Source organism: Panthera leo, chromosome B1 (assembly GCF_018350215.1).
Source record: "Panthera leo isolate Ple1 chromosome B1, P.leo_Ple1_pat1.1, whole genome shotgun sequence".
Lineage (NCBI taxonomy): Eukaryota > Metazoa > Chordata > Mammalia > Carnivora > Felidae > Panthera > Panthera leo.
In genome coordinates this window covers 58,479,125-58,503,937 of record NC_056682.1, presented here as the reverse complement: position 1 = coordinate 58,503,937, position 24,813 = coordinate 58,479,125, and the positions used below count along the sequence as shown (strand labels likewise).

General features: G+C 38.6%; 1 protein-coding gene and 1 long non-coding RNA gene across 10 annotated transcripts in view; one reads left to right on the top strand and one right to left on the bottom strand.

Annotated features, from left to right (window-relative positions):
• LOC122217710 overlaps nt 1-24,813 on the top strand; it is a 154,005-nt gene that overhangs the window by 118,402 nt on the left and 10,790 nt on the right. The window lies entirely within an intron of this gene.
• MFAP3L (microfibril associated protein 3 like) overlaps nt 3,148-24,813 on the bottom strand; it is a 69,682-nt gene continuing 48,016 nt past the window's right edge. For 6 of the 7 annotated variants that reach the window (XM_042935088.1, XM_042935087.1, XM_042935086.1 and 3 more), the window contains one exon: nt 3,148-3,633. In XM_042935088.1, coding sequence (XP_042791022.1) covers nt 3,469-3,633 — 165 coding nt within the window. In that variant the 3' untranslated portion in view covers nt 3,148-3,468. Of the gene's footprint in view, nt 3,634-15,343; nt 15,773-24,813 lie in introns of those variants that run through there. The other variant, XM_042935091.1, reaches the window with a different exon arrangement.

Sequence of the window (24,813 nt, the reverse complement as noted above, 5' to 3'; positions counted from 1 at the left end):
AGTATTGTGGCCTAATTGTATAAATCATCACACAATGTATATTTTTGGTGAGGTTTTTCAGTGTGGTTAATCATCACATAACCCTAAAAACTATGGTTCCCTGAATGTATGTATATGTGTTTTTTACTAAACATCTTTTTCTCCAATGAAATGATCTGTACAGTTTCCCTGACTCTATTTCTGCCTGTAGCTGGCAGCAGAAATGCAGAAATCAAAGTATCCAATACTGGTTTGTCAGTCAGACCAGTAGCCTGCACAGTGTTCTCCTTTTTTTCTTTCTTGAGCCCATTATACATGGTTGTTTTTTTTTTTAAGTTAAAAAAATTTTTGTAATGTTTATTTATTTTTGGGAGAGATAAAGAGAGACAGTATGAATGGGGGAGGGGCAGAGAGAGAGAGGGAGACACAGAATCCGAAGCAGGCTCCAGGCTCTGAGCTGTCAGCACAGAGCCTGCCTGACAAGGGGCTCGAACCCACAAGCTGTGAGATCATGACCTGAGCCGAAGTCAGAGGCCCAACTGACTGAGCCACCCAGGCACCCCCCCCCCTTTTTTTAATGCAGAGTAAAAGAGAGGCGAGAATAAACATTTGTATGCCACAGGCCTTCTCTACAAACTGTTATTTAAAAAGGACATTTACCCACACTGTACTCATCTCTTGAAAAAGCTAATGAGAATGTTTACTGATTCCTAAGCTGTAATTTCAAAGACACAGTGGTGAGAAAACTGATACACAAGTATTAAAATCATTCTTGGTCTTATGGCATTAAGGTGACAGGGAAAGATCACATATTCTCCTCTTGACTCGAATCTATTAAGAATCATCCTGGCTTATTACAGACATTTGAATTTCTGTAAATTCTTGCTGTAAATTTCTGTAAATTCTTTCTGTAAATTTCTTGCTGACAAAGCTAGGTGCCACTAGCAATGGGATTTAAAAAGTTCCACTTAGATGGACTTAGAACATATATACAAGAGAAATCAAGCATTCCTTTTTATTTGTGGTTATCTTGGTAACCAAGAGTTGAAGAAGGGTTCATCACATGGCCAGGGCATCGAAATCATTGCTGTTCCCCAGCACTTACTCCCCAAGTTTTTCATACATATTAAAAGTTGGCTACTATCATGGTTTTCCCATGCTGAGGCCAAACACAGGATGTTTGGAAAGAGATTATTATTCAGGAGGCTGTTTTGGAAAGGAGTTTGTTTTACCTTGCAGACTGAATTGCTTATAAGAAAATGAGGCTATTTTTGGATCCCTTTTCTTTCTATTAATGTCAGCTCTGTTGAAGCTCTTTGATTCTTCTACCCTGTTGCTTAGAAACATTTTATTAAATATTGTCAGTACTTCAATCTGATCTGATTTAAAATGTTGCTTTTATCTGTCAATGTGGAAGGAGCTTTTGGTTTGCCATTTCCCCCCAGTAATTGTATTCTAAGTTATTTATAGTTATTAATGTTTTATTGACAGAAAAATGATAGGTCAGGGTAAGCTAGTATCTCTGGTGTATCTATTTCAAGGGCGTTGGATGGGGGTTGGTCTGGCCAAAGTTTGTGATAGGCAAAAACAGTAATGATGGGGTGTTCTTAACATTCTTCATCTCTGACCTTTAGAACCTAAGAGGAGGCAGATAGGGGATTCAAAAACCTCCATTTCCAAGGCCTTCCAACCACCCCTACTGGATCCAATTACCATCGTAACCTGTCACCATCTACCTGAAATTCTACTGTTAGTGGTATTTCTTGGATCTTGTTTAACAAGTCATCAGGTTCACAAATGCTTGATTAGTTTGAAAATTGAGCTAAAATATACTTTGTTTTCTCAAATATAAATAAAAGCAATGACATGGCAAAAAAAAGCTATCAGGTTCAAACTTACTTGGAGATTTGTTGAATAGCTGGATGAAGAGGGGTGTAAGATAGGAAGCTAGTGAAAGCAGAGGCATCAGGAATGAGGAGGGAAAAATGAAAGGGAAGATGGGAAACTGACAAAACAAAGATTATGTATTTCACCTCCCCTCCCCCCGCCCCACATTTAATTTGGCTTGATTTCCTAAAATTGCTACTTCACGAAAGGGTTAATTGAGCCAGTAACTCATTTTAAATCTGAACTGCTAGTCTGGGAAAACTCCAAATGCTGTCTTTAAAAGTAACACCCAACTTATACCTTCTGAATGATGACACACCATTTGTTATTAACAGGTACATTTCAAATTAATATACTTAATTTGTATATTACAAATTGTACATCTAATATAATATCTACTATTAAAAAGGATTTTAGGTGGTGTAGAATTGTTATCTGAAGACTTGAAACTTAGTTAAAACCAAATGAAACAGAACTTTCCAAATGGCCACTAAAATTAATACACGCACATTTCACATTTATGTAGTGACCCCTATACTTCATGCTCCCTGTTAGATAAAGGGCATTGCCATGTTATACCATGGGCTTGCCTGTTCTGATTCTAATACTGTGTGTAATATTTAATTCTCACTATTTCAGAATCTCTTATCCTGCTGGGTGATTGGCTTCAACTTTAAAGCCCTTGACCTAAAATAGTAGTTAGTAGCTACATCTAAAATCAACGTTTTATACTTAAAAAGCTCATTACTATAACATATGCAGTAGGTCAGACTTCCTTAAAGAAGAATAAAATTTTATGGGTAAACTGATAATGCTTAAGGAACAATACTTTGTCCATTTATGAGAGGGTTTCTAACTGAGAGTTGCTAATGGGGGCACAAGCTAGGAAGAACATATTCAAACTAATTGTAATTTGATTATGTCAATATCACTTCTAAAAACAAATAGATCTCAAGCCATGATTCAAGCAACAAAAGCTAATAATAACTTGGTATGGAATTACTATTTTTGTCCATATACATCTGGGTGGTTGAAGCAATCTGATTGTATGATTAGGCACAAGTCCAAGCTGTAGAAATACTATGGTCCAAAATAGTTATGTGGGAAACCATTGGAAATGTGTCTGAGTCTCTGAGAGATTTTAACCTGGTGAATCAGTACATTTCTCCCCCTGATAGTTGATGTTTATACTTCAGTGGCAAATAAACACACAAAGAAACCAAAAAAGCATGTTTTCTAGCATTTTATACTAATGGCCATAATCATGGCTGATAATATTATATAACTCTAATATTCTGGGGAGCTCATGATGTTTGACAGTTATGTTTGTCCACTGATCCTTAAGACAGGTAGGAAATACAAAGGTAATGGCTAGATATTTCTAGGCAAACATGAGGCATCTGAGTGGAAAGCTATTCATAAACATTAGTATGTAGATATGTGGGATTTAAAAACCTGAGTGTTTGTGTTAAATGTTTCACTCTATGTATTATAACTCTGGACTTTTAAGTTTCATGAATAGTCAAAATGTACAGCATGTACTCTTTGTTTCTTTTCTTCTTTTTCTTCTTTTTTTGTTGTTATTTCAACTGATTGCTTGTTTCAATGCTCATAGATCTGGGAGTCTGAAAAAGAATTGTCCTTTGATAGCTTTAGTAAGGTACTGCTTATGTAGCCTGACATACTGAAGATAGATGGAGTTTTCACATCTGTTTGGGGCTTCTGGAAATTTCTTCCTCTCCAGCAGCAATTGAGGCAATCAAAATGCTGGATCAGAGAAAAGAAAAAAGTATGTATGAATGTAATTTTCATAGACCCAAGATTCTATAGTTGCAAAAACCATGAACTGATTTCAGGGATGATAACAGTAATAGGAATGCTTTAGGTTTAAAGAATTGAAGTCTTTTCCATGCGTATATGGTCAGTTGATTTACAACAAAAGAGCCAAGAATATGCAATTGTGAAAAGGATAGTCTTTTTAATAAATGGTGCTGGGAAAACTGGACAGCCATATGCATAAGAATGAAAGTGGATCCCTATCTTACACCATACACAAAAATCAACTCAAAATGGATTAAAGACTTGAACATAAGACCTGAAACCAGGAAACTCAGGAAAAAAACATAAAGAGTAAGCTCCTTAATATCAGTCTTTGCAATGAGTTTTTTTTGGTTTTGACACCAAAATGAAAGGCAAGAAAAGATAGAATATACAATTGGGACTACATCAAATTAATAAGCTTCTGTGCTACAAAGGAAACATCAACAAAATGAAAGGATGACTTATGGAATGGAAGAAAATATTTACAAATCATATCTCCAATAAGAGGTTAATATCCAAAATATGTAACAAACCCACACAACTCAATTAAAAAACAAACCCCAAACAATCGATTTAAAAATAAGGCAGGGTGGCCAGTCAGTTAAGGATATGACTCTTGATTTTGGCTCAGGTCGTGATTTCATGGTTCATGGGTTTGAGCCCCTCATCGGGCTCCACGCTGGCAGTGTGGAGTCTGCTTAAGATCCTCTTTCTCTCTGCCCCGCCCCCATCACTAGCTCTCTATAAATAAATAAATAAATAAATAAATAAATAAATAATAGGCAGAGGACCTGAATAAACATTTTTCTACAGAAGACATACAAATGGCCAACATGTGTATGAAAGTATGTTCAAAATCACTAATCGTCAGGGAAATCCAAATCAAAACCACAATGAGATACCATGTTAAAATGGCTATCATTAAAAAACAAGAGATAACAAATGTTGGCAAGGATGTGGAGAAAGGGGAACACTTGTGCATTGTTGGTGGAAATGTAAATTGGTGCAACCATTATCAAAAACATTATGGAGTTTCCTCAAAAATTTAAAGATAGTGCTACCATATGATCCAGAAATTCTACTTCTGGATATTTATCCACAGGAAACAAAATCACTATTCAAAGAGATATCTACACCCTCATGTTTATTGCAGCATTTATAATAGTCAAGACATGGAAACAACCTAAGTGTTTATCAACAGATGAATGGATAAAGAAATGTGAGAAGTAGAAGAAGGGGAAAATGGTGGCAGAGTGGAAGAACCTAGGCTTGCCTCATCCCATGAATACAACCAGATAACTATCAAATCATCCTCAATACCCCAGAAATTGATCTGAAGACTGGCAGAACAAACTTCACAACTAAAGGTAGAGAAGAGGCCATATCCAAGAAAGCAGAAAGTACAGAAATGTGGTTTGGGAGAGAAACAGAGTGTGGCTGCTGGTAGGGAGGGAGCTGTAGTCACAGACAAGGGTGGGAGACAGACTGACACACAGGGGAACACATAGGGAAAACAAATCCCCATAGCAATTGGCTTGGGAATCTAGAGAGCTAGAGTGCCCAAATTTTGTGAGTTCTTGAAACAAGCAGGGCTCAAAGCCTAAAGTTTTAAAGGCAAATGCTTGGCTCTGGGAAAGCTCAGAGGACATAGGGGCTGCTCTTGGAGAGAAGAAAGGGCAAACAGTCTGTGGACATACAACATGGAAACAGCAATCTAAAGAGTGCCTGGGGCACAGAGTGGGGAAATTATTTGCACATCTCAGAACATGTCCCAGAGAGGCAGCATTCATGAAGAAACCCCTCCAGGAACAAATGAACCGGTAGGCACCATTTCCTTGCCCTGCACACCAGAATAAACACAGGGCCACATATGGAAACGAGTGCAGCGCTGACACTCGCTACCTAACTTGCTTACACTAAACCCTGCCCTTCCATGCTCTGGTGGAAACTTCCTTCCCAGTAATGCTTGCCTCAGTCTCAGGTGGTGGGCCACTTCCCCCAGAAGACTGGCCCAAACCCCTGCCAACACTATGCCTCCTGACCTAGGAGTTTTGCAAAGCGATGGTTCCAGTGGTGGCAGCAACAGGTCTCATTCCACAGCAGGCCAGAGAACCCCTAATTAAAATGCCACATTCAGGCCAGGGACCAAACACTTCCCACAACAGGCAAAGATAGCATCTGCAGTTGACTGGCCTGAAGGATAAAGCAGTCAGGGCACAACGCAAGAGTGCAGGCAACACACATTAGATATACTCCTGGAAGCCCTAGGCCCTGGGAAACAGGGAACACTACACTGCAGGACACTACAAGACCTCCTCTGCATAAAGACATTACCCTCAAGAAGAGGAGACAGAGCTGGCTTTCCTAACACAGAGAAACAGGCACAGAAACTAAGACAAAATGAGAAGACAGAGGAATTTGTTGCAAATGAAAGAAAAAGACAAGGCTGTTGGCAGGAGATCTAAGTGAAACAGAAGTAATATGCTTGATGGAGAATTTAAAACAAGGATCATAACGATACTCATTGGACTTGAGGAAAGAGGGGAGGACATCAGTAAGACCATTAATATAGAGAAAAGTAATAACATAGCAGAGATAAAGGGCTCAATAAATGAAATGAGAAACACACTTGATGGAATGAACAGCAATATGGAATAAGCAGAGGAATGAATTAATGATCTAGAAGACAGAGTAATGGAAAGCAATCAAACTGAACGAAGAGAGGAAAAAAGAATTATGTAAAATGAGAATAGACTTAGGGAACTCAGTGACTCTTTCAAATGTAATAATATTTATATTCTAGGAGTCCAAGAAGAAGAAGAAGGCGGCTAGCTGGCTAGCTAAGGGGGCAGAGAATATATATGAAGAAATAATAGGTGAAAAATTCCCTAATCTGGGAAATAAAACGATGTAAAATATGACACTATATATCTAAAATGTGGGGAGGAGAGGAGTAAAGAATGCGTTTAAACTTAAATGACCATCAACTTAATATAGACTATTATATGCAGAAGATGTAATATGCAAATCTAATAGTAACCACAAAGCAAAACCACTAAATAAATGCACAAAGAATAAAGAGAAAGAAATCCAAATATATAACTAAAGAAAATGAGCAAACCATGAAAGAGAGAAACAAGAAAGTATCAGAGAAAATCTTCAGAAGCAACCACATGAAAAGTAATAAAATGGCAATAAATATATATCAATAATTACTTTGAAAGCAAATGGATTGGGGCGCCTGGGTGGCTCAGTTGGTTAGGCATCTGACTTCAGCTCAGGTCATGATCTCAGAGTCTGTGAGTTTGAGCCTTGCATCGGGCTCTGTGCTCACAGCTCAGAGCCTGGAGCCTGCATCGGATTCTGTGTCTCCCTCTCTCTGCTCCTCCCCCGCTCATGCTCTGTCTCTCTCTCTCCTTCAAAAATAAATAAAAAACATTAAAAAAAAAAAAAAAAGAAAATCATTAAAAAAAAAAAAGGAAAGCAAATGGATTAAATGCTCCAATTAAAAGTGACAGAATAGATAAAAACAAGAGCCATCTATATGCTGCCTATAAGAGACTCATTCTAGGCCTAAAGACACCTGCAGATTAAAAGTGAGGGGGTGGAATACACAAAAATAAATTCAGAATACATTAAAGACCTAAAAATCCTAGAAGAGAGCACAGGCAGTAACTTCTTTGACATCAGCCATAGCAACTTCTTTCTAGATATGTTTCCTGAGGCAAGGGTAGCAAAAGCAAAAATAAACTATGGGAAGGGACTACTTCAAAACAAAAAGCTTCTAAAAAAAAAAGCTGCTGTACAGTGAAGGAAATAATCAACAATACTAAAAGGCGGCCTACAGAATGGTAGAAGATATTTGTAAACAATATATCCAATAAAGGGTTAGTATCAAAAATATATAAAGAACTTATAAAACTCAATACCCCAAAAATGAATAATCCCATTAAAAATGGGCAGGAGATATGAATAGATTTTCTCCAAAGAAGACATACAGATGGCCACAGGCATATGAAAAGATGCTCATCATCACGTACCATAAGGGAAACTCAAAGTTCAAACGGATACATGCACCCCTATGTTTATAGCACCATTATCTACAATAGCCAAATTATGGAAACAGCCCAAGTATCCATTAATTGATGAATAGGTAAAGAAGATGTGGTGTGTGTGTGTGTGTGTGTGTGTGTGTGTGTGTATAACTGGAATTTAAATAAAAACATAAAAGAAAGGAGGTAGAGAAACATTTATCATGCAAATGGATGTCAAAAGAAAGCCAGAGTAGCAATACTTATATTGGACCAAACAGACTTTAAAACAAAGACTAATAAGAGCAAAGAAGGCTGTATAATAATAAAGGAGACAATCCTACAAGAAGATATAACAATTGTAAATATTTATGCACCCAACATAGAGGCACCCAAATTCATAAAATGGTTAATAACAAATATAAAGGAAGTAATCAATAATATAATAATAGTTATTATTATATGTGGGGATGTTAACACCCCACTTACATCAATGCACAGATCATCTAAACAGAAAATCAAAAGGAAAACATGGCTTTGAATGACACACTGGACCAGATGGACTTAACAGATATATTTGGAAGATTCCATCCTAAAACAGTGGAATACACATTCTTTTGAAGTGTACATGAACATTCTCCAGAATACATCATATATTATGCCACAGAACTAGCCTCAACAAATTCAAGAAGATCAAAGTAATATCATTCATCTTTTCTGACCACAATGCTATGAATGTAGAAGTCAACCACAAGAAAAAATCCAGAAAGACCACAAATACATGGAAGTTAAATAACATGCTACTAAACAATGAATGGACCAGCCAGGAAATGAAAGAAGAAATAAAAAAGTACATGGAAATAAATGAAAGTAAAACCAGGTCAGTCAGGAAATAAAAGAAGAAATAAAAAAGTATATAGAAAGAAATGAAGATGAAAACACAACAGTTTGAAACCTTTTGGCCGTAGCAAAATCAATTCTAAGAGGGAAGTTTATAGCAATACAGATCTACCTCAAGAAACAAACAAAAACCTGAAACAACCTAACTTTACACCTAAAGGATGTAGAAAAAAAGAGCAACAAACAAAGCCTAAAACCAGTAGAAGGAAGGAAATAATAAAGATTAGAGCAGAAATAAATGATATAGAAACTAAAAAAAAAAAAAAAAACAAACAACAAAACAATAGAACAGATCAATGAACTAGGAGCTGGTTCTTCTAAAAAATCAATAACATTCATAAACCTCTAGCTAGACTTATCAGGAAAAAAAGAGAAAGGACCCAAATAAATAAAGTCACAACTAAGGAGAAGTAAAAACCAAGACCACAAAAATACAAACAATTATAAGAGAATATTATGAAAAGCTATATGCCAACAAATTGGACAACCTACAAAAATGGATAAATTCCTGGAAACATATAACGTACCAATACTGAAACATGAGGAAATAGAAAATTTGAACAGACCGATAACCAGCAAAATAAAGAATCGGTAATCAAAAACTCCCAACAACAAAAAAAAAGGAATGGCTCCACAGGTGAATTCTACCACATATATATACACATGTATATACACATGTATATATATATACACACACACACACACACACACACACATTTTTAAATGTATTTTTTTATTTTGAGAGAGAAAGAGAGAGAGAGAGTGCATGAGTGGGGCGTGGCAGAGAGAAGGGGAGAGAAAGAATCCTAAGCAGGCTCCATGCCATCAGCATTGGGCCTGACATGGGGATTGATCTCAAGAACTGTGAGATCATTACCTAAGCCAAAATCAAGAGTCAGACACTTAACCCACTGAGCCACCCAGGTGCTCCTCTAACCAAACATTTGAAGAAGAGTTAAAATTTATTCTTCTCAAACTATTTCAAAAACTAAAAGAGGAAGGAAAGCTTCCAAATTCATTTTTTGATGGCAGCATTACCCTGATACCAAAACCAGATAAAGACACAACAACAAAAAAAGAGAACTACAGGCTAATACGTCTGTATTAGCTAATACTAATATTAGCTAATATTAGCTAAGGACAGGCTAATATCTCTGATGAACACAGATGCAAAAATCCTCAATAAAATGCTAGCAAACTGAATCCAACAATACATTAAAAAAATAATTCACCATGATAAAGTGGGATTTATTCTTGGGTTGCAAGAGTGGTTCAATATTTGCAAATTAAGCAATGTGATACATCGCATTTATAAAGAAAGGATAAAAACCATATGATCATTTCAATAGACACAGAAAAAGCATCTGACAAAGTACAACATTCATTTATGATAAAACCCTCAACAAAATAGGTTTAGAGGGAACATACCTCAACATAATTAAGGCTATATATATGTATATGTATATATATATATACGTATATATATATTTTTTTCATATATATATATATGAAAAACCCATGGCTAACATCATCCTCAATGGGGAAAAACTGAGCCTTTTCCCTAAGGTTAGGAACAAGACAGGAATGTTCACTTTCACCACTTTTATTCAGCACAGTAGTAGAAGTCCTAGCCACAGCAATCAGACAACACAAAGACATAAAAGGAATCCAAATTGGTAGTAAAGAAACAAAACTTTAAGTATTTGCAGATGACATGGTACTATATATAGAAAATCTGAAAGACTCCACTAAAAAACTGCTAGAACTGAAAAATGAATTCAGTAAAGTTGCAGGATACAAGATCAATGTATAGAAATCTGTTGTATTTTTATACACCAATAATGAAGCAGCAGAAAGAGAAATTAAGAAAACAATTCCATTTAGAATTGTAACCAGAATAGTAAGATACATGGGAATAAAGCTAACCAAAAAGGTGGAAGACTTGTACTCTGAAAACTGTAAAATACTGGTGACAGAAATTGACGATGACACAAAGAAATGGAAGGACATTCCATGCTCATGAACTGGAAGACAAATATGTTAAAATGTCTATACTACCCAAAGCAATCTACACAGTTAAGGCAAATCCCTATCAAAATACCAACAGTTTTCAAAGAACTACAACAAACAATCCTAACATGTGTATGGAACCACAAAAGACCCCAAATAGCCAAAGCGATCTTGAAAAAGCAAAGCAAAGCTAGAGGTATCAGAATTCTGGACTTGAATTTATATTACAGAGATGTAGTAATTAAAACAGTATGATACTGGCACAAAAATATACACACAGTTCAATGGAACAGAATAAAAAATCCAGAAATATACCCACAACTATATGGCCAATTAATCTCCAACAAAGGAGGCAAGAATATCCAATGGGAGGACAGTCTCTTCAACAAATGGTATTGGAGGATAAAAATCCTAGAAAAGAGCACAGGCAGTAACCTTTTTTTTAAGTTCATTTATTTATTTTGAAGGGCGCCTGGGTGGCTCAGTTGGTTTAAGTGTCTGACTTCGGCTCAGGTCATGATCTCATGGTGTGTGAGTTCGAGCCCTCGTCTGGCTCCGTGCTGACAGCTCAGAGCCTGGAGCCTGCTTCGGATTCTGTGTCTCCCTCTGTCTCTGCCCCTCCCCCGCTTGCACTCTGCCTCTTTCTGTCTCTCAAAACTGAATAAATTTTTAAAAAAATTATTTATTTATTTAGAGAGCATGAGCAGGGTAGGGGCAGAGGGAGAGGGGGAGAGAGAGAATCTCAAGCACTCTCTGCACTATCAGCATGGAGCCTGATGCAGAACTCAAACTCCCCTGAGCCAAAACCAAGAATCGGGTGTTTAACCAACTGAGCCACTCAGGTGCCCCAGGTAGTAACTTTTTTATATCAGCTGTCGCAACTTTTTTCTAGATAGGTTCCCTGAGGTAAGGGAAACAAAGCCAAAAATAAGCTATTGGAACTACATCAAAATAAAAAGCTTCTGTACAGTAAACAATCAACAATACTAAAAGGCAGCCTACAGAATGGGAGAAGATATCTGTAAACAACATATCCAATAAAGGGTTAGAATAAAAAAAATACATAAAAATCTTATAAAACTCAATACCTCCAAAATGAATAATCCAATTAAAAATGGGCAGAAGAGGGGCTCCTGGGTGGCTCAGTCTGGTTAAGCATCCAACTTCAGCTCAGGTCATGATCTTGTGGTTCACGGGTTCAAGCCCCACGTTGGGCTCTATGCTGACAGCTCAGAGCCTAGGGCCTGCTTTGGATTCTGTGTCTCCCTCTCTCTCTGCCCCTCCCCTCCTCATGCTCTGTCCCTCTCCCTCTCAAAAATAAATAAGCATTTAAAAAAATGGGCAGAAGACATAAATAGACATTTCTCTAAAGAAGACATATCGATGGCCAACAAGTATATGAAAAGATGATGATCATCACATACCATAAGGGAAATGCAAATCAAAATTACAATGAGGTATCACTTTACACCTGTCAGAATGGCTAAAATCAACAACACAAGAAACAACAGGTGTTGGAGAGAATGTGGAGAAAAAGGGACACTTGTGTACTGTTGGTGGGAATGCAAACTGGTGCAACCACTGTGGAAAAGTTTGGAGGCTCCTCAAAGTTTAAAAACAGAACTACCCTAGGACCCAACAATTGTACTACTGGGTATTTACCCAAAGAATACAAAAACACTAAATCAAAGGGATACATGCAACCCTATGTTTATAGCATCACTATTTACAATAGCCAAGATATTGAAGCAGAATAAGTGTCCACTGATTGATGAATGGATAAAGAAGAGGTAGTATGTATGTGTGTACACACACACACACACACACACACACACACACTGAATATAACTCAGCCATAAAAAGAATGAAATATTGCCATTTACAATGACATGGATGGAGCTAGAGAGTATAATCCTAAGTGAATAAGTCAGTACGAGCAAGACAAATACCGTATGATTTCACTCATATGTGGAATTTAAGAAACAAAACAAACAAGCAAAGGGGAAAATAGAGGGAGAGAGGCAAACCAAGAAACAAACTCTTAACTATAGAGAACAAACACGGTTATCAGAGGTGGGGTGGGGGGAGATGGGTGAAATAGGTGAAGGGGATTAAGGAGTGCACATGTTGTGATGAGTACTAGGTGATTAAAATAAAAATTTAAAAAGAGAGGGAGAGACAGAGGGAGATTTGACAGAGGAAGATTGGAGTGATGCACCATAAGCCAAGGATGCCAGTAGCCACCAGAGGCTGAAAGGCACAAGGAACAGATTCTCCCCTAGAATTTCCAGAAGAGGCTGGCCCTGCTTACACCTTGATTTTGACCCAGTGAAATTGACTTCAGACTTCAGGCTTCCAGAAGTGTGAAAGAATGGACACTGGCTTGTATGCATTTTTGAATATTTCTATACAAATTGTTATGTGAGTTCTACTTAGTAGAATTTCTACTGAGTTCATACTTAGGAGTAGAATTGCTTGGTCATGTGGTAAGTGTAGAAACTGCTAGACTGTTTTGTGGTTGATTTCAGACTTCTGGCCTCTAGAACTGTGAAAGATAAAATAAATTATTGGTGTTTTAAACACCAAAAAAAAAAATGATAAAGCTTTCGAAAGAAAGAAAGAAAGAAAGAAAGAAAGAAAGAAAGAAAGAAAGAAAGTGAGATGCAGAATATTATTTAGTCACAATAAAGAAGGAAATCCTGCCATTTGTGACAACATGGATGAACCTTGAGGGCATGATGCTAAGTGAGGATAAGTCTGACAGATACTTTTATTTGCGATCTATAAAAAACAACTGTAGAAACAGAACAGATTGTGTAGAAATCTGTAGAAACACCCAACAGATTGGTGGGTGCCAGAGGTGGGAGATATAAGGGTGAAGTTGGACAAAAGGCACAGACTTCTAGTTACAAGATAAATAAGTCCTGTAGATGTAATATACAGCATTGTGTCTACAGTTAGCAATACTTTAGTGTGTATTTGAAAGTGTGCATATAGTCAAGTAGTTGTGAAGGAGTGGTTTTTTTGTGCAGCAAAAGATAACCAGAACAATGCACTGCCTCTGTGACTGGGGGTACAGACAGACCCGGCAACTTTGTAGCCCTACAATCACCTGTGCCAGCACAAGCATTATGACAAAACCTTTGCAATTGCTGGCCCTGGAGGAAGAAAGGATGCTTCCACAGGCCACTACCTTCCTATCGGACCTCTAAATATGGTGTGTCTTATTTGTGGAGCCATGTCCTAGCTGCAAAGGAAGCTGGTAGAGTATTTGGCATTTCAGCCTCTAGAGTGAGAGCTACCCTCTGTCTCATGAGGTGGTGGATTCTTCAAACACAAGAAGGGGTGTAGATACTGAGGTGCCTAAAAGAGTGGCAAATGACCACCATGACATGCACGGCCAAAGCCAGAGTGGAAATAGGCAGAATGAGCTGCTTTCTGCCAGACTCTGCTGACAGCACAGGCTCTGGGCCACAGAAGGCTGGTACAAAGGAATAGGCCTCTGAGAGGAGGTGCTGTGCTCTACTGGAGGCAACACTTTAGGGTCATTACACTATATCGCTTCATTTTAGTCCTTGGACTTGAAGTTGGTACTGAATGTCCTCATCTTGCAGACTCCCTAGATCATATCATTACTGTGATCAAAGTCCTCCCGTGGTATCCCATCTCAAATTAAAGTCACAGATGTTAATTTTGCTGAAAAAAGGCCTGGGAGATTTTGCCTCTCCCTCCCTGTCTTACCTCTTGCCGCTCCCCATCACTAGCTCACACTGGATCCATGCTGTTCCTGGAGCACACTGAGTACTCTTCTCTCTAGGGATTTTGTACTCATTCTTCCCTCTGCCTAGAAATTCCTTGTTCAGATATCCACTTTGGCTTGTTCTCTCAATTTCCTCAGGGTTCTGCTCAAATATTACCCTATTATTGAGACCTTCACATAAAGACCACTATATATGGATGAGGGACCTGTCCCCACCTACCGCACTTCATTTTCTCTTTACCCTACATTATTTTTTGCCTTAGTAATAAATAAATAAATAAATAAATAAATAAATAAATAAATAAATATTCTAAGAGCTGGGACTTTGCCTTGCTGCACTTCTAACACCCAGAATAGTGCCTAGCATGTGCCTACTAGGCATTTGATAACACTTGTGAAATGAATGATCATGGTCATCATGATTATCACCATTATTCTGTGGTATCATATTTTGATTTGTGTATATTGATATATAGTCTTCATACTGATGTATGAATAGAGGAGAATGGAGAACAGTAAGGCCAACAAATAGGCCAGGGTGTCCTTGATCACCTGGCTGTAGTAGCATTTGCATATGAACCATTGAGTTGATACAAAGCTGTCTATTAACTTGCTGGTAAGGATAAGTGGTGTCCAGTCAGTTGGATTTAGAGACTTAGGCATGAATTTTTCAAGGCTTTCATATTGTCTCATGATGGCAAATGCACAGATCTATCAAATTGACATACTAAAAGTACCATGTGCATTGACATGAAGATACAAAGAGCTCAGCTGTGTTTGCAGTATTTATCTTACTCAAACCTTTGACATGTATCAGCCATCCCTAATCAAGTAAGAAAATTCTCAGAGGCACAACAAATGGAAATGAAAATTGGATTCATGGGTAAATACTTTCATGAATCTGAGATGGACGCGTTTAAACAAACCCAAGACAGTCTAATTCATCGGCATGCTTTTATCAAGTGAGTGTAAATGGAATGTCACAGGAGATAGGACCAGTAGTTCTTTGGGCTGCAGAACTTGTATTTCTATTCTAAACCACACCATAATGATCATTAGTCATTCATGATAGAAATCAATGATTCCACTTTTCTGACAGTGTTTGTTCACTGTTCCCAGGAACTGCCTTCTCTCTTCTCTCAAGAGGGCATTTAGAATTTGAAGCTCTTTCCCTTGGCTTGTTTATTGTGTACTGTTCATTTGCAGAGTGGCCGCAGTATCCCGTGCCAGTTTGGCAGCGTGAGGAGGGTTTGCTCTCACATTCTCCCAAGAATCAGCGCTAGCTCTCTGGTGACTTTGAATTCCGTTCCAAACGTTGGCCGTGGCTGGAGAGGCCAAGAACTTTATTCCAATCAGTTCTAGTTTCTATGGCTACGAAAGTCCCCTGAAAGAGTGACAGAAAATAAGGGCAGATTGTTCTCAATTTCTGAATTCACTGATATGTTAAAAAAAAAATCCACCCTCTGAATCCATTCTCAAGTTGATTATTCTCTTTCTCTTTCCCCTCCCTTGTCCTCTTTCTCTCTTTTCTGCTGTTAGGATTATGACAAATTCCACTGGTTGTCACCCACTACCATTCATCTGTCTGTCTTTCTTTTTGATAGAACCCTGATTTTGCTCACCCCTCTTCACCCCTCTTCATAGTTGTGGATTTCAGGGGGAGATTGGCCCTCTAGACAGGGTATGTATTATGGTTGCTATAAACCACAGCCTGATTTAGGGATGGGCATTTCACTCAGTCCTAGGCGATGAGATGTGAGAGGAAGTTTGCTGGGTGCACTTAATGAGGAAGATTTTCCTTCCTTAAAACAAAACAAATAAACTAACAGGAATCTGAAGAAATGGCCCTTTCTTATTTTCTGTTTCCAAACAGCAGGTACGAACAGACCATGTCTGCAGTTGCTTTTGCTATGTGGGTACTATGAGGGAACCCAGATGAAGGACTAAGGAGAAAATGGTACTGCTGAAGCCTGGAGAAATCTTAGTACTCAATTATGCTGATGATTTAATCAATCTGGGAAACTCTCCAGAGTTCTTGTAATTTGAGATTAAAAAAAAAAAATCCTAATGCTGGCTAAATCATTTGGAGTTGGGCTTTCTCCTATGGCAGCCAAAAGCATCTTAACTGAGCCGTGTCACTTCTGGTTGTTTGCTCAACATGTCTTTATAATTCTCCTCTCTTCACTCTTTTGGGGACTAATGAACAACAATAAGACTTTCTAGTATTTAATAAATCAAGATATTAAACATGATAAGTTTGTATTTTCAACAGAAGACAGATTATTGTTTCTATTCTTCGAGTGCTACAAATTTCAGTGTTCTTTTATTTTCAATATACAAAATGCCACTGCATATTCTCCTATCACAGCAGGCTCTTAAAGTCGTACTATGTGAAGGAGTCCTGTTACCCGTGGGAGAGTCTGTGTTGGGTGAATAGAGGCCTCAGTTCTTGAGTTCCCCACAAAAGATTTATGTTCAAATAAAGGCAAGCAGAAGGAAGGTAGCAAGCACAAAGCAGTTTATTAAGGACGTACACTCTAAAGAAGGGAGAGCAGGCAGGCCTAGAGGTGGTAACTGCCCTGAAGCCACAGGGGTCTTTTCTTTTTGTGTGAGCAGGGTCTTGAGTCAGGGACAGGGATGGTCTCTAATGGAGGCTGCTTCCAGTCTTTTGGGGGACTCCTCCCACAGGTCAGGAGAGGGAGTTTTTGACTCTACAAGGTTTGTAGAGTTTCCCCCACGGGAGTGGGGGCTAAAACCACGATGCAAATGCATTATAATGAGTCTACAGGTTACCCAGGGGCAGAGGTGGAAGAGGAGAGCATATCCTCTGTACCTGGGGCTCTTGGTCTGTTAGCCCCAGAGTCTTGGAAGCCATAAGACCAGGATGTTGAGGGGTCTTGGAAGCCACAAAGTGAGGATGTTTTGTCTCCTGGCTTCTAATGTGTCACCTATTTATCACTGCCTTTGCCCCTGGCTCATGTCTAACTAACTGCCTACTCTTTTAGTCCAAGGACAAGAAGATAGTTAATAATTCCAAATGTACTGAGGGAAAACATTTCTGTCAAATTACATGTTTATATGCTTCTATATGTCAATTTTAAGGAGCTAAAAAGGATTTTTTTAAATCACATTAATAATTTTAATTGTTCCAAATGTTCTATTTTCTTAATGTTCTCCTCCCTATTTCTGCTAATGGCACTATAATTCTCTTAGTCATCCAGGCTTAAAACCTCCAATTTATTTTTGGCTCCTCCTACTCTCTTACTCCAGAAACAACTGTTGCCAAGCCCTCAATAATGCCATCTTAGAAATAAGATTACATCCCTTCCGTGTGCTCTACTTTCACTGCCACTAACCTAGTTCACCAAAAGCCTTCTGAACTGCTTTGCAGAAAGCCTCCATGTTCTCTCCCTTCTTCTTTCTAAAGCAGAGATCTGTCATGCGTACTCTGTCCTTAGTGTGTCTAGATTGCCCCAGGAAAAAGCCTGAGCACTGTATGCTGGCATTCACGGTCCGAAGAGCTGACTCCAACTGACCTCTCCACCTTCCTCCTCACCACTGTCCTCTTAAGATTCCATGTGCTAGACCAAGAGAAGGTCCTTTATTGCCCTTTATTGCTTTGACCCCTCATCTCACATTGAGTTTCTTATCTTCATCTGTTCAAATCCTAACTACCCTTCAGAGAATCTGAAATCACCTTTTTCTGTACAAAGATCTCCTGATTTCTCCCAGTCAAAACTGTTATGCTCATCATCCCCTGGATTTTACTGGGATTTCATCTCTCTGTTAATGAAGGCATTTATTACCTTTAACCATCTATCATAGTTATTTACTACATATATTACATGCTTTCTAAAAAGATGAAGTTCTTGAGGATGGAACTGGATCTTGTTCATTTTTGTGTTCATCTTGGAGCCTAGTATTGCCTTGATTGTAACAAATATCCAGTAAATAGTACTGAATTACTAAATAGTAACTGGCTTTCTGTTCAATCTTGGTTCTTAATCACCATCTGATCAATTAAAATGTAATGAAATTTTAGAAAAAAGGGAAATTGCTTGGTTTAGTCAGTTGGTCATGAATCACATGAAGGAGAATTCTTTTAAATGTTTTTAATGTTTATTTATTTTTGAGAGAGAGAAAGAAAGAGAGAGAGAGTGAGGGAGGGGCAGAGAGAAGGAGACAGAATCTGAAACAGGCCCCAGGCTCCCAGCTGTCAGCACAGAGCCTGACATGGGACTCGAACCCACGGACCATGAGATCATGACCTGAGCTGAAGCCAGACACTCAGCCTACTGAGCCACCCAGGTGCCCCTGACATGAGGGAGAATTCTTTAAGAGGTAATAAATTCAGAATTATATTAACTACAACCAACATAGATAACTTAGTTTTCCATTTCAGAGATATTCTTAATCTGGAAGACAGTTTGAATAACACATAGGCTTCAGCATTAGTCTCCAAATTTATAAGTACTTTTTGGTCTTTCATCTGAAGATTATTTTTTGAATTTTACAAAAGAATGGTTTTGTTTTACTGGAAAACACCACTTTTCAAGGAGTCAAGAGCCTCATGCATCAATATCAGTATGAAGGATACTTTTATTTAAAAAATACCTAGTTCTTCCCTAGGCAGACTTTTCTGCTTATCAAGGTTAGTGTGCTGCAATTCACTGGTAGGTATCATGATGAGATGCATAATTACCTAGTCAACAATGAACACAAGGGGGTTCTATTGAATTTCTGGAATCTAATCTGCTGGTCTGCAGAAAAACAATTCAATGCATACCCATACATGGGGGGGGGGGAGGGGTTCTGAGAAATACTTAGGATTATTCTCCACACATTCTCACCCTTAATGTTTTTCTGCGCTTTAGCTTAAATTTAATACACAGTGTAAAATAGAAGTAGATCTAGAGGCTATTAGATCAGAAAAACTATGGTAAATGCACCCTATTCATTTTCATGAATGCATTGCTTATTGGGTAAGAAGATAATGTAACCCAATGCCAGTAGGAATTGTTCTGACTCAGTTTAAGGACAGATTATAAAGTAAGCACTTGATAATTGGTGAAATTAAATTCCTGAGTATTTAGTAAGAACAATTAAGATTTTATTTGTATAATAGTCTCATAAAAGTACAAACCAACTGGGCCTAACTTCAATCCATAGCTGGATCTAATGGTTCCTTTATCAAATGGTGATAAAGAGGTCAAGTGGAGCTCAGAGAAACACAGCAAATAAGTAGAGAGAAGTGATTTACAAAGAGGGTTCAAAAGGATTTCTACTGTGTCATTAAATAATACCTAGGGTCCAGCCTCTCGTGACTCTGCAAATGCTAGAAAAGAGGATTTACAGTGAGACTGGGCAGACTGATGTTACATAAGAAGGCAATAGCTGAGCCACCCTGCCAGATTCCAGGTCAGTGGAGCACTCTGGGATCCTGGAACTTTCTCAGATTCACACAGCAGTGATTATGGATCTAGGCCATTCAGGGGAGCGTGAAGAATGGCTGCAAATGGACTCTAGCAGAAATGTTTGGAATCTGGCCCTGAATTCAGCCTTCACTACTGCCTCTAGAATGTTATTAAACTTCAGGATGGAGGGTAGTATTAGCACCAAGACGAAGAACTGGATGATTTGCTTATGAGTGTGTTTCTATCTGGATGGGATGTCATGGAAGATGTGACAGGGGATAGGTAGATTTTCATGGTGGCATTTATCAGTCCCACTACTGCAAGATCACATGTGTGTTGTATTGTGATGTGGTTCTGGCATTATAAGACCTATCCTTTTGATTATCTATGGTTACTGTTTCTGAAAATGACCAGAATGGCTCAGATCCCTGTTGGCACTATTTTGTCTTCCTTGCTTGCCTCTGGTCGCCAATAGGGTGCTGGGTTGTATGTACATGTGTGTGTGTACACATGAACACAGGTGCAGGTATGATGGGGAAGTGGGGTACACAGGTACATAAGCAGTTTATCACATAGGGAAGCGGTTCAAGGCCTAATAACTCAAGGCCCCTTAGACAAGTTTGCTGAGTGTCCCAGAGAACAAGGATGAACAATGATGATAATGTTCTGAAGCTGGTAACAATGTTCATGGTGTGGGTCAGTGGAGGGTAGGCTCAAGAAGGAGAGAATGAGAATCAGTTTGTAAGGTCCAGGGATGAGGACACTAAGGAGGAAGTCAGGCCGGTAGAGATAAATGAAGCCTAATCAAATAGGAAGTTTGGAAAGAGAGGTGGAATTAAGGAAATATGCAGGCTTATCTTTCAAAGGCCTTTGTAAAATATGGAGGAAAAGTTAACTCATAGCAATGAAAGCAATTAATGTTTGGACATTTTTGTGTCTTAGTGGATACACACGATGACCAAGAATGGGTGGAGGGGCCAGAGATAATTAAGGCGTAAATATGAGTAAATGCTAGTATCTCTCGGATATTCAGTAGTTGCCTGCGTAAATTTGAGCACCACACGGCCTGTGAAGCAGCTGGCTAACTTCAAATAGGAGGAAAACAAAATTGTCCATTGCCCACTGGGGCTGAGGCCAGAGCTGGGTAACTGGTCCAACTTGCCACGTAAGAAGACCAAGATGAAGGGGCATGCAAAGCTAAGGGGAGATTGGGTTTCTCTGAGGAAAGAGGAGGTAGGGGAAGAAGTGGTGACTGAGAAGATGAAGCAGCAGCAAGCTGCAGGAGGCCTCTATCTCCCCATGAATGGTGTGAGTGAACCGTGGCCCTTCACAAGCATAGGCACTGGCTGTGTAAGGAGAAATGCGCACGAGCAGCAGCAGAATGTGCAGGCTCACTATTTTGCAGTCAGTATATGTATAAGCTGGTGTGGTGTGCCGATTATGTTTATAACCTCCGCCCTCTCAATCTTGAAATAATTCCCTCACTTAATGAGTCCCATTTTCCTGCTTCTACAATGAGGCCAATGTGCGGTGTCACCCTGTTTGTGCCTTGAGAGCAAATCAGGGAAGATAAGGACCTGATCATGTAGGAAAGGAAAATTGAAACTCAGCAGCTGTTTGGGGTTACATTTCCATCAGAGCTAGTCTGCCTTGGTGAAGATTTACTGAGGGGGTAGCGCAAGCTCCAGGAACTGGATTCTCTAATCCTATTTTTCACTAGAGTTTTGGTTTGTTTCTTTTGAGGTGAAAGAAACCTAGAACAAAACCAATGCGATCTGAACGGTTAATGTATTAACCTATAACAGGGATGCATTGACTGTCCCCACCAATATCTTCACTGCAGAAAAGGCATGGTTTTATTCTGTTCCATCTTTCAGTGACTGTCAAGTTCTTGTGGAGAACATGACATGTAACGACATAGAAGTAATTTCAATGTCACAATTCATTTCTCTTGAACTCACTGCAGGTTTTAATTGTGGAAAATGGTCTCACCACGACACCAGTCGAGTGGACAAAAGACTTTTAAATAACGCTTTTAAATATGAGGTTAAAGCGTGAGAGAGAAGAAAATGGGAAGACATTTAAAGTTATATTCTATTCATGAGAAAAGAAATCTACCCAGAAAAACCATCCTGAGAACAGGGGAGTCTGTACAAGTAGGTTTTAGGTTCATAGAGATTCTTCAAAATGCACTTTTTGCCCTTCATGAGGCCCTATAAATGAAGATAGTTATTCCAATCCCAATAAATCCTAATTAGCTAGAAGACATATTAGTTTTTACTTAATTAACGTTTACTAAACATCAGTAATCCTTAAGGTTCTATAGGAAGCACTGTGGCAATATGGGTGCGAGTCCTGTTTGTATAGAATTCACAGTCTAGTAGCTAAAGAATTTAGTATAGTCTTGGGAAAATTACTTCACTTTTTTTGTTTTTTAGAACATGGTATCATCTATTAGGCTAACCTGCCTGTAAGATGGAGGAAGAGTATGTATTGTTATGGAGGGGAAACCAAAGAAAAGTCATAAGGGTTTACCCTGCTTTATCTAACTATTTTAATAATAATATAAAAAGAAAAGACAGGAAATGTTACATCCCACTGTTTTTTAAGGACTAGAAACAATTTTGTTAAGACTGTGAAATACAGCATGTGCAGAGAAAAAGAGCAAAACTTACAACAGAATAAAATTGAGCATTATAGTCAGAGTATGGCATGTAGATTTTGTATTTAATCCTGAGGTTTGAGTGGAAAATACAGAATAGTAATGTTACTGCTGTGGCAATTGTAAAGAACATTTTTGAACTTTGATTGAAATAAAGCATCCTAATTAATACATCATGCTCAAAATAAACAAGTATTTGAAAGATGCTTTAATGTTGCTACTCAACTGAAAGCCTGCCCTCCACTACCACTGGGAATAATTTTTTAGAAATGATTTAATAAGTTGATTTTTAAAATAGGACGCTGCTGGGATACCTGGGTGGCTCAGTTGGTTAAATGTCCAAGTTCAGCTCAGGTCATGATCTCAGATCATGATCTCATGGTTTGTGGGTTTGAGCCCCACATCAGGCTCCATGCTGACAGATCAGAGCCTGGAGCCTGCTCAGATTCTGTGTCTTCCTCTCTCTCTGCCCCTCCCTAGCTCATGTTCTGTTTCTCAAAAATAAGTAAACATTAAAAAATTTTTCTTTTAAAACAGGAAACTGATGATTAGCTTAGAACTCAATGCTTTAAGCACTGAGGTTCATGTCATTGAGGAGACAACAAGGATTAAAACCGAAGGGATTTTTTTTTTTGACTAGAAATTAGATGAATATAATTTTCTATGATTTTAATGACTGATTTGTGTAAGCTAATGCATACACTATTTTCCATATTTTAAAAATTCACTGATGATCTGGGCATGGCTAATCTTGGGTAACAGTGTGAAATAAATTCTTTCTTTTTTTTTTTTTTTTTTTTTTTTTTTTAGTTTTCTCATATTTCCCTTATGCAACTCCTCTTATGCTTCTAAGATGTCAGCATGCAGCTTTTTGGCTTCTCTGGCCCTCCATCCAGGGAGGATGCCCTTCTGGAAGTCTCCTTGGAGACAACATCATTCTTTTCTTCTACCCTTTCAACACTCCTTGCCCCTTCGGTGCTCAGATTTCATCTGGTTGTTGGGTAGAGTCATAGGATTAAACCAATTCCTACTCTGTATTCACGATGCCTGACAGAGGCTAAAGGTGATTACTAGGGTCTAGGGTATTTGTGTAATAAGAGAAAAATGGTATTCTGAAGGAATGAATTTTTCATGATGCCATTTCAGCGGCTTTGAGTGAGGACCTTTCAAGACTCAAGTGACCCTGCTCCGGAGTCTGTCTCCTGCACATTCCCTTGAGTTGGGTGGGCAGAGGATCTTCTCCCTCAACAGTATGGCCCATGGTCTTAATCTCAATATTTGAGATGTCACTGGCATTATTAGGGTTTTACTATGGCCCTTGATGCTTAATATAACATCAGAATCAATATTATGGCCTAGGTGCTTGGCATTTAAATTCTAAGTCCTGTCCTGTCCAAGAGGGAAGGATACAAGGCTGACAAGATTGCCAGTATCACAGAGGTTGTTTGAATCTTTACTCTTGATTTTCCTTCTACCTCCCTTAGTTTGGGGATTTCTTGGGAGGTGGTGAGTACCAGACATTTTAGATACTGGAGGGACTACTTTTTCTTCCCTTGAGACTTGTTTTAAAGTTTATTTATTTATTTTGAGAGAGAGACAGCACAAACAGGGAAGGCGCAGAGAGAGAGGGAAAGAGAGAGAAGCCCAAGCAGGCTCTGTGCTGCCAACACAGAGCCCATCGTGGGGCTCAATCCCCTGAAACGGTGAGATCATGACCTGAATCAAAACCAAGAGTCAGATGCTCAACTGAGCCACCCAGGCACCGCTTCCCTTGAGATTTTAAGGACATGGAAAAACCATGCCCTTGTTCTATGTTCAGTGTCTTTTGGTTGCAAGAATAGTTTAGGGTGACAGTGGGATGTTCAAGAGCTCCCCCACAAAGATACTGTGACCTATTGGTACTTCAGATCCTGTACTTCTCAAGTGTTTTCTAGAATTTCAAATATATGGCTGTGCTCTTCCTTCATGTTTCAGAAGCCATCTCTCTGTCTTCATTGTGTCCTTTCAAGAGGGACAGGAAACCAGATAGGAAGTAACTGACAGATTTGAACATAGTTCTATGGAAAAAACACACTTATTAGAATTAGTTCCAGACACGTTTCAGTTATCTAACTGAGTTTACGGATTAAAAAAAAAATGTGTTCTGGGGCGGGACAGGAGCAGTTGTGGTTGTAAGAAAGCAACGTGAGTGATCCTTGTGGTAACGGCATTGCTCTGTATCTTGGCTGTGGTGGTAGATACACAAAATACATACATGCAAATGAGTACATGTAAACCTGGGGAAATCTGATGAAGATCAATGTTGCTACCCTTATTGTGACAGTGTGCTATACAGTTTTGTGAAATGTG